The sequence below is a fragment of the Xiphophorus couchianus genome, chromosome 16, assembly GCF_001444195.1.
Source record: "Xiphophorus couchianus chromosome 16, X_couchianus-1.0, whole genome shotgun sequence".
NCBI classification, from domain to species: domain Eukaryota; kingdom Metazoa; phylum Chordata; class Actinopteri; order Cyprinodontiformes; family Poeciliidae; genus Xiphophorus; species Xiphophorus couchianus.
Genome location: NC_040243.1, coordinates 1,343,122 through 1,359,207, shown reverse-complemented (window position 1 = coordinate 1,359,207; position 16,086 = coordinate 1,343,122). Strand labels below are relative to the sequence as shown.

Below are 16,086 nucleotides of genomic sequence, written 5' to 3'. Positions count from 1 at the left end.
TTTTTTTTCTAAACAGAGCAGAGTCGCATCCCTGCAGTGGGATAAAATCGCCGTCGCCTCTGAAGTATCTGACGACGTTTTCCGTTTCCTCTTCGCGTTTCTCTCTGCAGCCGATGAAATAAATCAGTTCAGCTGCGAACAAACGAGGAAACTCACATTTCCTTTTAATGGAAGATTGTTTTGGTAGGTTTCAGAGCAGGAAGCGCTGCGTCCACAGGAAGCTGCATCAGACTTCCTGTTCCATACGGACGCACAGAGCAGCTGCTGGTTCCACTGCTTCATCCTGAGGATTCACCATGTTGGTCCGGACGAAGCCACTGACGCTCAAACAAATTAGTTTTATTGCTTTTGCAAATCAATCAATCAACAAAATCACTGGTTCATCAGTATTCCATCACAGCATGAAGACTGAAGGACATCCAACCAATCAGAGAAAAGGTTGTTGAAAAGTATCAGTCAGGGGATGGATACAAAACAATCTCCAAAGTTCAGAACATTCCGTAAAATCCATCATCAAGACATGGAGGTGACGGTAAATAAATATAAATAACAAACAGTAATAGAAACAGAATATGGAAAAGATAAATAGCAAATTAAAATGTGACAGTAAGTAAATTTTTAAAATTAAATTAAATTAATACATAGTATGAAAAAATTAGAGAAGAATAATGAAATAAAAAATAAAACTGATAAAACAATAACTTTAATTTAAAATTTTTATTTTTATGTTTCAGTTGAAATGTTTGGCACATGAATTATTTTATTAAGCCATTTATTTATTTAAATGTTTATTGCTAAATTGTGTCCATATGAAACGACATGAGGCTCGGTTCGCAGTAACTTTGGTCTGTTATTGTTCTGGTTCTGGTGGAGCAGAGACCTGGAAATCCTCGTCCTCTTAATGTTCCTTAAACTCTTGGTAAACACGATATTTCTGCATAAAAACCTGCAGCTGTTGTGTAAAATCTGATGCTTTTTAACGTTTTTTATGAATTTGTAAATTTGATTTTGTCCTCAGGACCAACGACCAGCTGGTGGCGTTTCTCTCCAAACACCGCAACATGAACTTCATCAAGTCTCACGGCAGAGACAACGCTCGGTAAGAACGCAGCAGCCATCTTGTTTTACCTTCATTAAACCAGGGGCGTCCAAGGTGTGGTTCAGGGGCCATTTGTGGCCCCTAGACTGATTTTATGCGGCCCTAAATACATTTTCTAAACACAAGTCTGGCCTGCCAGCTCAAATGGAGATTATTTACATTTCATTTGAGCAAAAACTTTAAATGTTTTTACAATCATTTTAAAATATTTTTGTCTTTTAAAGTCGTTTTTTTTATGTTTTTTTGTTTTCAGAATTTGCAAACTGGTTGCTTTACTGTTAATAAGACAAACATGCAAAACATTTGTTCAGTTTTGGATTTACAGTAACATCCATTTGCAGTAAAAAAAAAAAAAGTGATTACTATATTTGTTTAAAATATTGTTGTTTATTGTTGAGCAGGTTTTGAATGTTTTTAAAGTATTTCATTTCTAAGATGTTGGCACATGAAACCAAAGGAGACCACTGAATAAATTCAGTGGATGAATGAATGAATGAATGAATGAATGAACGAATGAATGAATGAATCCAGGGACTCTAACAGGTCCAGCCTCTGATTAACGTTTGGGAGTTAAGAACCGCACGCTGCTTTGTCCCAGTTTCATCCGTAAACAGGGCCTGGACCGGGTTTTCTACGAGTGCGACACCCACATGTGGCGCCTGGGCGACCGTAAGATCCCGGAGGGCGTGTCGGTGGACGGAGGCTCTGATTGGTTCCTGCTCAGCCGGCCGTTTGTGGATTACGTGGTGAACTCGCAGGACGATCTGGTCAGGAATATGAAGCGGTTCTACGGCTTCACGCTGCTGCCGGCCGAGGTACCGACACACAAACACACCATCACACTCATTCAGTTTTTTATTAAAAAGAAAATGTTTCAAATTTTAAAAATCAGGATTTGTAGATTATTTTAAAAATAAAGAAGGTAAAGAAAAAAATAAAGTTTTTTATTGGTAATCCTAAAAATGTGTTTAATTTACTATTCAAATACAATTGTAAAAAATAAGTTTCAATTAAAACTAAGCATTAATAATTTATTATGTTTTGCAAAGTGCAAATTAACATTTAAAATCTTCAAGAAAATAAAATATTATCTTAATTCCAAACAGTTTCTTGTCTCTTGTTTTTCTTCTCCCTCTTTACCAGATGAACAGTTTTCTTCTCCTGATGTTAATCCGCTAACCGTGCAGCCTGGCGCCCTCATCTGGTGAAGGAGGGAACTAACTCCTCTTTTTGTTTGTAAAAACGTTTTTCTTCTGTCTTCAGTCGTTTTTCCACACCGTCCTGGAGAACAGCGTCCACTGTGAGACGATGGTGGACAACAACCTGAGGCTCACCAACTGGAACCGCAAACTGGGATGCAAGTGCCAGTACAAGCACATAGTGGACTGGTGCGGCTGCTCCCCGAACGACTTCAAGCCCTCAGACCTGCCGCGCCTGCAGGTGAGTCCGCCTCACCTGTAGCCAAACTCAGTCGCTTCAACCACAGAATAAATGTTTGTTTACATTTATTTGACCAAATAGCCAGTTAGCATGTGGATAAGGCCTAATGGTTGCCATGGAGACCGCTTACTAATTCTTCTGGCACATAATGTCTACATCAGGTTCTCTGGTGTTTCCCATTTTGACAGAAATGGGACATTCTTGTCATTTCTCTAAAAATAAATGTAGAAACAAATCTTTAAAACTAACTTTTTCATCTTTATTTAAATAGAAAGTTTTAAAATTCCTTATTAATCAACTAAAATGGTTCAATTAAATTTGTAAATAAGTAAACAATTATTATTTTACTGCTCCAACATAAGTTTAAAATATTCAATAACAAATTAATCAGAAATAAAATCTTTAAGGTTATAAATGTGCCAATTTCCTTATTGGCACATTTTTAAGTTAAAAATGTTTAAATTAATACATTTTAATTATTTTTAAGGTCATTTTAAAAACATTTAAATTCAAGTTTAAAAAAATGAAGATTCTTTTTTTGAGCTTAATTAGAAGAAATAAATTTAAACGATGCAGTCTGTCTTCCAGTGAGTCTGAAGAGGCTTCTGACTGAAGACTGTTTCTGTAGGACAGCTTCATGACACGTTAACAGCTCAAAACTGGACATTAGAGACTTTAGAGACATTAGAGACTTTAGAGACATTAGAGACTTTAGAGACTTTAGAGACATTAGAGACTTTAGAGACTTTAGAGACTTTAGAGACATTAGAGACTTTAGAGACATTAGAGACATTAGAGACTTTAGAGACTTTAGAGACATTAGAGACTTTAGAGACATTAGAGACTTTAGAGACTTTAGAGACATTAGAGACTTTAGAGACATTAGAGACTTTAGAGACATTAGAGACTTTAGAGACTTTAGAGACATTAGAGACTTTAGAGACATTAGAGACTTTAGAGACTTTAGAGACTTTAGAGACATTAGAGACTTTAGAGACATTAGAGAATTTTGAGACATTAGAGACTTTAGAGACATTAGAGACTTTAGAGACTTTAGAGACATTAGAGACTTTAGAGACATTAGAGACTTTAGAGACATTAGAGAATTTTGAGACATTAGAGACTTTAGAGACATTAGAGACTTTAGAGACTTTAGAGACATTAGAGACTTTAGAGACATTAGAGACTTTAGAGACTTTAGAGACATTAGAGACTTTAGAGACATTAGAGACTTTAGAGACATTAGAGACTTTAGAGACATTAGATACATTAGAGACTTTAGAGACTTTAGAGACTTTAGAGACATTAGAGACATTAGAGACATTAGAGACTTTAGAGACATTAGAGACATTAGAGACTTTAGAGACTTTAGAGACTTTAGAGACATTAGAGACTTTAGAGACATTAGAGACTTTAGAGACATTAGAGACATTAGAGACATTAGAGACTTTAGAGACATTAGATACATTAGAGACTTTAGAGACTTTAGAGACATTAGAGACATTAGAGACTTTAGAGACATTAGAGACATTAGAGACGATGTTCCACAGGAACATCCTGGACGACATCATCAGTTAGCTAGCTGTGCTAATCCTCCTCCTTTGCTTTTGCCGCTCCTCTTTAAATCTCTGTTCTAGTAGGGAATATGATCCTTCCTGTGATGGAGGAAACATTATGTAGTTCAGATATTATTGAGTTTTTAAGAAGCTGCCGCCTGAAAAAACAACATCTTGTTTTTACTTATTTAGTTTTTATTTGACTTTTATTCAACCAGAAAAGTTCCATTAAGATTAAAATCCTCGTTTCCAAGGGAATCCAGACCAAGAGGCAACAAGGTTTATACAACAATTACAAGCAGTTACACAATTAAAGTGCCATACTAGTCGTTTGTTGCCATGGTTACGTATTAAAACAACAGTTTGAGGATAAAAAACTAAGAGAAGAAAATCCTTATCGCTTCACAGAGGAAATAATTGTCCAAACATTCAATGATTCAACAAAAAAAGACGAGAAAAAATCCATAAAAAGACCAAATCAGGATGAAGTTCTGCTCCGACCCGGTGAGGCAGAGTGGTTCTCTCTCTGGGGCGAAACCGATCCTGCAGAGGAGCCCAGAATAGACGCGTATTCACAAATTAGCAGCGCCGCTTTGAGGCGGTTCCGGAGCGTTTGCGTTGGCAGATCTGAGGTCAGCGTCTGCGGACGGGTTCTATAAGGAGTTCTGGTTCTGGAGGCCGCTGCAGGTATTTTTGGATCCAGGCAGCCGCTGAGGTTTTTATTCTAATGTCGGGGTTGGAAGTCATGCTCTCGACCACACATGTGCACAAGCTGACATAAAATAAGGATAAAAAATAGATAAAATGCTAATGTGGATGATTAATTATTGGTTATTGATCCGCAGCAGGCCTCCAGGCCCACGTTCTTCGCCCGGAAGTTCGAGGCCAGCGTCAGCCAGGAGATCATCAGCCAGCTGGACGCCTTCCTGTTCGGCGCGTATCCGTCCGGCACGCCGGGCCTGCAGGCCTACTGGGAGAACGTCTTCCACCAGCAGACGGACGGCGTCTCCGGCCTGTCCGACGCCGCGCTCAGCCACCACCACGCCTTCGCCCGCATGGGCCTGGCGCACGCCGCCGGGTCGCTGCAGGGACACCCCGCCGATCACAGCTGCAGGTACGCCGCGTCCACAAAAACACAGAGGTCCAAATATTCATTTATCCAAACACACTTTCCATGCTGCCATCATGGAATCCTTTCATCTCCATTAAGATGTGCAAAGTGCCTAGATGGACGTAGCTCCGCCTTCGAGGCAAAACTCCTCCCCCACTCAGCTCCCTCAAACTAGCCAGCAGCAATTAGCAAACATCTTCTGAGCACATTATCGGAGCCGCTTCTCAGTGGTGAAAATGATGTTAAAGGGTTAATAAAGCAGCCATGTTGGGATGACTTCCTGGAGGCGGAGCTTCAGAGAGAGCAGGAGTTTTTAAAGAGACAGAGACCCATTCTACACTTTGCTTCATCTAACCATTTAAACCTTTTTATTCATTAAAAATACATTAAAAGATGCAAACAAGTAAAAAAAAATTATTACATTTTTAAATAAGAAAAAAAACATTTTATTGCTTAAAAAGCAATTTTTTGAATTTGATCCAGGTGAAGCTAAAACTATGTAACCTGAGGAGTTCAGGTTTAAAATATATTATATATCTGAATATGTTGGGTTTTCAGAAAATACGCTTTTATGAGTCTGTATGCTCCAGTTAACAATTAAACACTGACTAAATTAGTTGACTATTATTTTAATAACTGATTAATCATTATTAATTGTTTCATACTTTGTATATATAGCAAATTTCTGCTGAATTGACTTTACCTTCGACCCGACGTTTTCCTTCCACTTAATTTTCCAGTAATATTTTGGATACAGCCAGCTTGTTTAGCAATGAACAAATCTGATGTAAGATTTATTTTTAGAGGATTTGTTTCAGTAGCTGTGAGACATAATCATCTAAAATTAAAGAAATAATTGCTTTAAATGCTATAAATCAGTTTGTGTTTCACTTTCTTCATCATGACTTGATGAAGTTGCAGGTAGAAATGAAAAGCTTGTGGAAAATCCCATATTTTTGTTAGTCGGCATAAAGATTCACAGGTTCTGGGTAGAATCAGTGGTTTCAGAGAAGCTGCTGCTCCAGTTTCCAGGGAAACAGAGAGACGCATCTTTTCACTAAACTCACCGCAGGTCGAGTTTATTCACTCCAAACTAAATATAAAGATAAGGCGCGCTTGTTCTGCAGCACAAGCAGGCCTCAGTCTCTGCCTACTGAGGGTTTCTGTGTGCGCTGCGGGCGGAGACCCACTGCTACAAGGAGGCTGTTGTTGCTGGTTTGGGTGGGGATTGGTGGTTAGGCTGGGTGGAGGCAGGAGCAGCAGCGGCCGGCTGGAAACGCTGCGTCCTTTTCCTCAGCAGCAGCTGCAGTAGCAGCTGCTGCAGCAGCTGTGATTCATCTGGAAGCTCCTTCAGCTGCTGCCTTTCCCTCCAGAATTAAAACATGTTTTAAATGATTTTTTGCTACATTAGTGGTTCTGAAACACTTTAGCTTCTGGGCTTGAATCTCCATCACAGGGGGGTCCAAAGTGTCAAACTCGGGGCCCGCGGGCCAGATCCAGCCTCCATAGCTATTTATGTGGCCGTCTACATAAATTGAGCTTTAAGAAAATATTTGTTTACTTAAATTTTATTTTAGGGTTAATTTTATTTTATCAGTCAAATCAAATCAGTTTTCATTTGAAAGCTAATAGTTAACAGTTTTCTATGGGTCCAGCAAAACCAGCCTTTGAGGACGTTCATGATCTTGATGTGGGCCGAATTGACACCCTGGCCTGGGTTGTCCAAAGTGTGGTCCGGGGGCCGTCTGTGGCCCACCGCCTAGTTTTTTGTGGCCTCTGGTCAAAGTTCAGGAATTTATAAAATGAGATTTTCAACGACAAATTTATGTCTTACATAGAAACTTTTAGGTGTTTTTGTTGTATGAGCCAAGTTTTTTTGTTTTGCTTTGATTTTAATGTGATAGTTAGCAACCACAAACCTCCAGTGACTTTTTACTCAGAAACAGACCAAATAATTAAAATGGGTCAAATACAGTGAGGGGTTTTCAAACACAATTCTCATTTTTGATGTAGGGAAAACATTTAAATGGATATTTTGACCAACAACTTAGGAAACTGTACAACTTTGAAACCTTTTCTGGTCTTTTTAATTAAAATACTTGTTCATTTATTACTGATCAGTAAAAAGAAAATAATTATTTTGAATTCAGAGGTTTTATCCTCACGATTTTATTTAATGCAGATGCTGCAGGGCGTTATTATTTCTCTTTATGATCAATTATCATCTAATTTCCCCGTAATTAAACATAAAGAAACATTTAGACACTTTTGTCTCTCAGGTACGCCACCATGAGCCACCCGACGTCGGTGCACGCCTACTTCCTGTCGGACCAGTTCCAGGGCTACCTGGTGCGCCACGCGGCCACAAACCGAGCCTCCACCCAGATGGAGACGCTGGAGACCTGGGTGGCTCCCAGGGACCGCTTCACCCTGGCCGGCCAGCCCCACAGCAGCAACCGGCTGCAGCACATCCAGGTCAGGCCACAGTCTGCGTTCCCACCTCAGTGATTCATCCAGCTGCTGCTTAGTGTGGAGTTGACCCCGTTGCTAGGTGTGGTTGACCCCCGTTGCTAGGTGTGGTTGACCCCGTTGCTAGGTGTTCTTCTTCTTGTTTAATGGCGGTTGGCAAACTTGATATAAAGTGTGGCCCAAATGTCAAACCTGGCCTGATGGATTCAGAGTCTTGAATTATTGATCAGCATTGATCTGTTCAGATCAGGGGTGTCCAAACTTTTTGTCCTGAGGGCCAAAACTGGCTAATTTTCTCTGGAAGGACACAAAATTCATTAAGTAAAAAATGCAAAAATTAGTTTATTGTGAAGTTTTATCTCCTCAAAAATAAAACTTTTATAAAATCTGTATATCATTAAAGATCCAAAACATAAAAATTTCTTCAAACTGAGTTCTATTAAGAAAGAAACAGACAATTTAAATTTTTTTTGTGATCGGTTGTTTTCTGTTTTGTTGGCCAAATTGTTTTATCATTCTGGACTTGTGGTTAGAGACCAAACAAAATCATTTCAAGGGCCACCGATGGCCCCCAGGCCACGCTTTAGACACCCCAGGTTTAGAAAGAGTCTGTTCAGTTAAAACGAAGCGATCCAAACCCGGGTCGTGTTGTTGCAGGTCGGGTCGGACTGGGACCCGAAGGAGCGGCTCTTCAGGAACTGGGGCGGCCTGCTGGGGCCCGAAGACGAGCCGGTGGCGGTTCAGCGCTGGAGCCGCAGCCAGAGCAACCTGACCGCCACCGTGGTCTGGATCGACCCCACCAACGTCATCGCCGCCACCTACGACATCCTGGTGGACGCGTCGGCCGAGGTGACCCACTACCGGCCGCCGCTGACGGCGCCGCTGCGGCCCGGCGTCTGGACGCTCAGAGTGCTTCACCACTGGAACCTGCTGGGCCAGACCAGCTTCATCGTCGCTCCGCTCGAGTTCCACCGGCGGCAGCCCATCCAGAAAGGTGAGCGGCGACACACTGACACACCTTTGTGCTGCAAAAATGTTTTATATTTAATTAAATTATATGTTTGTCATTATAATTGTTAAAGTTTAATAAAAACGTCTTCTGAGGAAACCAAACATCTCACTAATGAAACAAAATTGATGTAAATAATGTTTTCATGTTTGTGCAGAGAAGTTGCAGATAAATATTTTCAGCACAGTTGATTGAGACAGAATTTGTTTGATTTTGTGAAAAGTTGACCTTTGATGATCCCTGAAAACATTTATTAATATCTTTAAATTGATAGTGGCACAAATGAAAAGGTTTGACACCAATTTCTTTTAACTGGAGGAATGTGGCTGGTCCAACTTCACACAGGAAGTCACCTGACCTGTAAATGAAAACGTCTGAACGCTGCGGACGAGCAGGTGCTGCTCAGACAAACTTCAAGCCGCAGCCTCAGCAGATCGATTTATATCCGTCCATCCCGGCTCTCCATGGCGACACGGGGTCACCGCCGCCTGATTTACCCCCTCATTGTTTGACCCCAGGTGGCGGTCCAGAGATTACTGCAGGACTTTTTAAAGACCAGGCAGACGTTACTCAGGCAGGAAGAAGCTGCTGAACTAAAGACCGATTTTAACTCTCAGCCTGAACAGAGCTGCCATTTCTACAGCTGAACTCAAGAAAAAATCAGAAAGTAGAATTACTGATTCCACAAAACTGAAACCAAACAGCTCTACATGACTCATAAAATTATTTTAAAATCCCCCTCATTTTGTTACGTGATAACCAGAGTGCAGCTGGTGCAAAACGATCCGTTTCCAGAACCAAAAATCTGAAAAGTGTGGTGTGTATTTGTCATCAACTCCGTTTACTCTGATCACTCTAAATAAAAATCCAGAGTAACGAATGTTTCTGAAGGCGCCTGATTAGTAACTGAGACATCAGTGTAGTTTAATCTCAAGCTTTAAAAAGCTTCTTCCATGATGCTCTCTGGTTTCCATGGAGACCAGAGAGACCAGCAGGTCAGGAAGCTGAAGGACGGAGCCGAGGAAAACCGGCTGAGAGATGTGGGAAGCTACATCGACCCTAAACATACAGATTAAACTTGTTTTCTGAATCAATCGATCAATCGATCAAGTTTATTTCTGTTCACATTTCAGCAACAAGGCAGTTCAAAGTGCTTTACATCATAGAAACACATAAAGTCATAAAAACATCGTACAGTCTCTAATTTCTCTGAGAAACCATTAACAAACATTACATTTGATGAGTGCCAACAACATGAATATGCATCTAATATGTTGATCAATATTCCATTGATTATTGATCAAAGTCAGCTCTAAATAGGTGGGTTTTAGCCTTGATTCAGAGGAAGGCAGTGTTTCAGCAGTTTTTCAGTTTTCTGTAAGTTTGTTCCAGATTTGTGGTGCCTAGAAGCTGAATGTCCTGCTTGTCCCCCTGTCCACCCAGAGGACACGCTGCGGCTCCACGCCGGCCCGCCCAGGAACTCCTACATGGAGCAGAGTTTCCACGGCCTGAACCCGGTGCTGCGGCTGCCGGTGAGCCTCCGCGCCGTGGAGGAGGCCGAGGCCAACTCCGGCCTGACGGGGGCGCCGCTGCGCCGCTGGCTGGACGGGCTCCTGGAGGGCCACTGGGCCGCCGCGGACGTCTGCTCGCTGGGCCCCAGCGCCTGCCCCGTCATGCAGCGTTGCGCCCGGACCAGGTGGAGCTCCGCCAGCCCGGACCCCAAATCCGAACTGAGCGCGCCCAGAGCGGACGGACGGATCAGGTAGCAGCGGGACGGACGGAGGAAACATTTATTTATTTGAAGGTGGCAGGAATGGAGGAGGACCCGAACCCGGTCTGATCCCAGTTCGGTTTGGGACAACACGGCTCAATGAATGTCAGAACCAGAACTTCATACCTCTTGTTGTCAATTTCACAAAAATGATTATTTATTAGTTGTTTAGTCTAATTATGACATTATTTAATGTCTGAGCTGAGACCAAAATCAGCTCCGGCTTTCCACAGGATTCCTGGGAATTTATTTCTAGTATTTTCCAGGATATAAGTATGGAAAAAAACTGGGTTTTTGGGTGAAGAGCTCCCCCTGGTGGCGCCGACATGTAAGTGGCCACACTGAAAACTTTTCTCCAAATAAACTACAGACTATAGCTGCAGACCAGATACCGTAAATAACTTCATAATTTCATTTAAAAGTTCTGTGAGCCTTAAAAGAAAAACTTCACTGAAGTTCCTGATGTGAGGGTTTTGCAGCTTTCAGATAATTAAAGTCTGACCTCAGTGCCAACAGTTATTTTTTTAAACATTTAGAGGAGAAATTCCTCTTTTCCCCCTGAAAAATCATGTTTTACTCAGAAAATATTTCATGACTGTTTTTTTAGATTTTCTTATTTGGATCTGAGATCAGAGTTGCTGCTTGTCGTTTATGTGAAAACAACAAAAACAAATTGTTCTAATGTTTTTAGGCAGCTTTAAATCCAAAGTGGGACTTAAAGAAATTTTTTAATTGAGTTAATTGCAGGATCTGTAATTAATTGTTCAATATTTTAGAGTTCAAAGGTCAAATATGTACTTTAGGGAAGTGGGATCTGGGAATATCAACGTTTCCATAGTTTATTTTTTCCATACTTATCCTGATCTGGAAAACACTGAGCTCCAGCTCCATGTTTCCATGTTCCAGTAGAAATCCTGATCTGGGCGTAATAAACCGTAAAGCTCCTCAGCAGGAGGCCACCAGCCTTCCTGCTGGAGCGTTTCCTCATTATTTAATAAAATAAAGAACTGCTACCGTAACACACAACAAGCAAAGAATGCTGCCATGATCGCCACCTGCTGGCCAGATGCTATTACTTCATTATATGTTGGAATTACAGGGATATTTCACGTGCAGAGGAATCAGCTTAGATATTAAAACCGATATTTTTCACGGATTAAAAATCACGCCTCTGATCTTTCCTGATGGACATTCTTCTAACTTGTTTAAAGTTTTCCTTCCTGGACTCCAGCTGCTCTGTTCTGTCAACGTCGGGTTTTTTGTGCCATTTTAAAATCCTTCAGACTTGAAGCCATCCAAGAAGAAATTCATCTTCTTCTTTTTTAAAAAAAAAAAAAATCTCTCTGTCTGAGTGAAACATTAAAAACTGCTGAACTAATTTATTAAAAAGTTTATATAACAAATTTTTCCTCTTTAGGAGGAAAATGTGTGCCTTTGTTTCTGAAGGCTGATGAAACGATTAAATGATGTCGACCACAGACTTCAGGACGCCATGATGTCTTTATTTATGGTCTGTTGTCCAAATGATGGAGGCTGAACTCCACCGCAGCACTAAACTGCTGATCCTGGGATTTAAATCTTGTCTTATTTGCTAAATAAGGATGAGAAAAATAAATTTTAGATGTTTAAATTCAGGAAGGATTGAAAAATGTCAACATGACAAACAAACTGAACCAGAAGGTTTAAACTGAACAGAACTGATGAACAGTTCCCACTGATTTAAATAGAAATACTGGAGGTTTTTCATTGTTTACAAAGGGCGCCATCATGTGGACAAACCATGTAAATACAGTCAACTTAAAACCAAACGTTTAAATGATGGAAAGAGTAAAAGTTTTGATGATTTTTTGATTTTTAAACGTTGATAGACGTTTAAAAATCTGATGTTCTTTATATGTTTTGAATTTGAAAACCATTAAAAGTTTAAATTTTGTGACAGATAAAGACAGTGATTTATTCATAAATTAGCTGTTATAATTTAATAAAACTCCAAAATTTAGCTTTTCAGAAAATAAGAATATGGCATTAAATGCTAACAAAGTATTTAGAACTATGCCATATTTACATGTTCTGGATCGTATCTGCACTCTACTTGGTCTGGGCAGAAGAGAAAGGAAGTGCTGAACCTTTTTCTACCACACTTTTTCCTTCCACTTAATTTTCCACCAGCTATTTTTATTTATTTTTAGAAATCATGTCTTGTGGCTTCCCCTCCGTGTGGAGATTTCAGTTTGGTTAACATCGGTTAAGTTTTCTCCATGACTGTGAAAAAAACTGTTTAAAATTTTCTGAAAAACAGAATTTGGGTTTTTTATTAACTGTGGAACAGAATCATCAACATTTTATGAAAAATACTAGAAATACTCTGTGATGTAAATCTGAGTTTCACCTTTTGAACTGAGTTACTGAAGTAAATGAACCAATAAACTAAATCACCAAAAAAAAAACATGTTTGTTGTTTTTGTTGGTTTTTAGTTAAATAAAAGAAACTCTGAGGATGTTGAATTATTTCTTTTTTTTATTAGAAGTTTAAAGTTTTCACTTTGATTTCATCCAAAGTTGAAGCTGAAGTGAAAACTTTAAGGACGAATTCAGAAGGAAAATAAACGGATCAGATAAACCCTGAAAACAGAAACAAGGATTTTCTGATTGTTTCCACAGAAAAAAGAATAAAATAAATAAAAATATCATTAGAGTTTAAATAAAAGCCGATCATTCGAAAAGGGGGTTTGAGATCTTTGTTTCATTTTTCATTTCATACTGTATTTCTTTTTTATTTATTCATTAATTTGAAGGTAATTTAAATGGAACTGGGACCAAACTGGAGGCCGACTGGTTTCCAGATGTAGCAGCTAGAGCGAAGCGTGTTTCTGTCTATGAATGAATCTGGATGGATGTTTATTTTATTACAGAAAAAGAAGTGAAACGATGAACAGACTTTAAGTTAAAGTGTAAATGTCCAGATTTCTGTTGAATGGTGAAGCATTTCCCAGAGGATTGTTTTTCATTTCTCATCTTTTTTGTCGTTTCTCGCTGGGAGTCGTGCTGCGCCTTAGCTGTGCTCCTGTTTTAGAAAACTGAATAAAAAAACACAACAAGTCATGCTGGTGTGTTTCACTGTACATCACATCTGGACACTTTAGCATGGACAACTGTTCAGGTCTTATGATAAAGTTATTTATTTTGTAGACCAATTCGTCTTTTTGTTAGTCTGTAATTTGGTTTATAGACACTAATTTGTATAATAATAATAATAATAAAGGATATTATGTGAAAGTAAAAGAGCTGCTGATACCGGCGCTCCTCAGATTATTGCAGTAGTTATTATATATTATGTACATTAATGGCACTCAAAAGTAGAAAATGTTTATTTATATTTATTGTGACATAAAATTCATTTAGCTTATTAGATAACAGCAAAAAAGATTTTTCATCATGTGAAAGCATGATGACTGAGTCCTACATCAAGGAATATTAATGGAAGGTTGAGTGGAAGGAAAAAGTATGGCAGAAAGGCTCACATCGCTTTAAATCCTTTAATGAATTTCAGCATAAGAATAATAATAAAGTGCCTGTGCTTAATACAAATTTGAGAAAAAGACTATTTACAAGTAAAAGATTTATGCTCATAAAGTTCTCTTCATATATTAAGTTAGGAAATTAAACATTTATTTTAACTTATAATATATGCATAGTCACATAAGAAGCCAGAATCAGGCTGTTTACTGACAGCTGTATTGCAGTAAATTAATGGAAAGTTGAGTGGAAGGAAAAAGTTTGACATAGGAGGGTGAAGCAAGGAGTCAGAGCTTCAGTATGTATCCATCACATGGGCAACAATGGCCACATTTGTTAATTATCAAATTGTCTAAGAAACCAAATTTTAGTTTTTATTAGCTTTAAGCCACAGTTTCCCAAATGATTAGAGTTAAATACTTGAAATATAACAGTTTTGGTTCTGTTGGTTCTCCATAAATCATTGGGTTCTTGCTGCTGCCATAAACAACTCCAACATCTTTTTCTGTTGCTCAGTTATTTTAAGGAAGATTAACTTCAACTGTATCCTGTTTTTAATAATGTTACTCATAATGTAGCTGCCCCTCTTAGTTTGGAGTTAAATTTAGCTCAAATTCAGTTCAGATCTGGATATGAGGTTTTCTTATAGTGAGACTAAATTTGCTCTTACATTTTGATCTGACTTTAAGGTTTTTATATTTACATAACAGACTGAAGCCTTGTGCACACAGAGACGAGTCTGATATATTTTTGTAAACAATTAAGAAAAAATGTGCGCTCAGGTCCGGATGCAGCGCCACAGAAACTGATGTAATAGGACCGGCGGGCCAATGGGTGGCGCTGTAACACTGCTAAAGAACGACACAAAACCACACAGATTAACTCCACAGGTCAGAAAATCCCCTTAAAAGAAAATATGCAAATGAAAACAATTAAAACACTTTCCTGGTTTCATCAGTAAACGTGCAGCTAAATTTTTAATTATTTGTAGAAGATTGTATTGGTATGAGGAAAACCAGAAGGAAGAACTGCAGTATATTCTGCACATTATTAAAGCAGACAAATTCTAGTTGTGTTCATGAGATTACACAATCCAGTTTTCTAACTTATTACAGTTTTAAAATGGCATAATCAAAAAGTTTGAATTACATGCCAGTATTGATTTTTTTATCTGGAGGGTTTATTTCCAGAGTTCTCTTCCTGATTAGCATTAGAGTATTAAAAATGTTTAATATGGAAACAGTCACTCCAGGTTGAGTTAGACATGCTCACAGTCACAGATCCTGAATCATTTATTTTATGAATAGTTTTCAAGTTCTTATTATTTACCAGTTCAACATCTTTGCTCCTAGCAAAACAAATACAGTTAACTGTTGTTTCTTTGACTTTTCAGTCTTTTTGAAACAAAAATAAAACACTTACTTGGAGAGCATATTATTCTTTGCTGTGAAAAATGAAAGCAAGCCAGACTCCTGCATGCTGTTGCAGGTTGGATACGACCATCTGAAATGACACGCAAAGTCTTGGTGATAAGTATTTTGGAGCTGAAAGACAAAGAGGTACGATGCTGTTTATCCATCATTTGGACAGAATCAACCTGATAGAAAATGTTCCCCTCTGTGACTTTACTGTATGAAAAACTAACACTTCCAAAATCTGAGACGTCGTTAGTCATTTTAAGGGTCACCCTGATGGACTCTGTCTCCCCCCAAAGTAGCTCAGAGCTTTGGGCCAACTCTGTGCAAGACTGCAGCAGAAAGATTGAATCTAAAATCTAGATTATAATCTTAAGGAAGTGTAAATTAAAATGATACCTGGGTGGAGTGGAAGGAGGAAACTGATCAGTGTGGAATGAAGAAACCTGATGTTTGAACAAACTGAGTCTGGTGTGGAGAACCAAAGGTGTAAATATAGTTAAGCACCAGATTGTTCAGTCCTGCTGTATTTAGGTTTAAAATAATCTTCTGACTAGAAGTTATGACATTTCAGAACCGGCCCGGCAAGAGTCCGATCTTCAGTCTGAGAGAATCCATGCAGGTAGCTGGAGAAGGAGGAAGGGAAGTGTGAGGGGGAGACGACGATGATGATGATGACGACGATGATGATGATGATGAG

The 16,086-nt window shown here is 39.1% G+C and overlaps 1 protein-coding gene and 1 long non-coding RNA gene across 3 annotated transcripts in view; one reads left to right on the top strand and one right to left on the bottom strand.

The window, feature by feature from the left end:
- Positions 1-11,777, top strand: part of LOC114160079 (xylosyltransferase 1-like) — a 28,907-nt gene extending 17,130 nt beyond the window's left edge. Inside the window, exons 5-11 of one of the 2 annotated variants that reach the window (XM_028042481.1) lie at positions 1,019-1,099; positions 1,698-1,914; positions 2,363-2,539; positions 4,944-5,209; positions 7,486-7,681; positions 8,333-8,669; positions 10,128-11,777. In XM_028042481.1, the coding sequence (XP_027898282.1) occupies positions 1,019-1,099; positions 1,698-1,914; positions 2,363-2,539; positions 4,944-5,209; positions 7,486-7,681; positions 8,333-8,669; positions 10,128-10,450 (1,597 nt within the window). In that variant the 3' untranslated portion in view covers positions 10,451-11,777. Of the gene's footprint in view, positions 1-1,018; positions 1,100-1,697; positions 1,915-2,362; positions 2,540-4,940; positions 5,210-7,485; positions 7,682-8,332; positions 8,670-10,127 lie in introns of both variants that reach the window. The other variant, XM_028042480.1, reaches the window with a different exon arrangement.
- Positions 11,778-11,936: 159 nt separating this feature from the next.
- LOC114160080 (uncharacterized) overlaps positions 11,937-16,086 on the bottom strand; it is a 51,410-nt gene continuing 47,260 nt past the window's right edge. Inside the window, exons 3-4 of the long non-coding RNA XR_003598713.1 lie at positions 15,394-15,474; positions 11,937-12,046 (exon numbers count right to left, since the gene is read on the bottom strand). This is a non-coding gene — a long non-coding RNA (uncharacterized LOC114160080). The remainder of the gene's footprint in view (positions 12,047-15,393; positions 15,475-16,086) is intronic.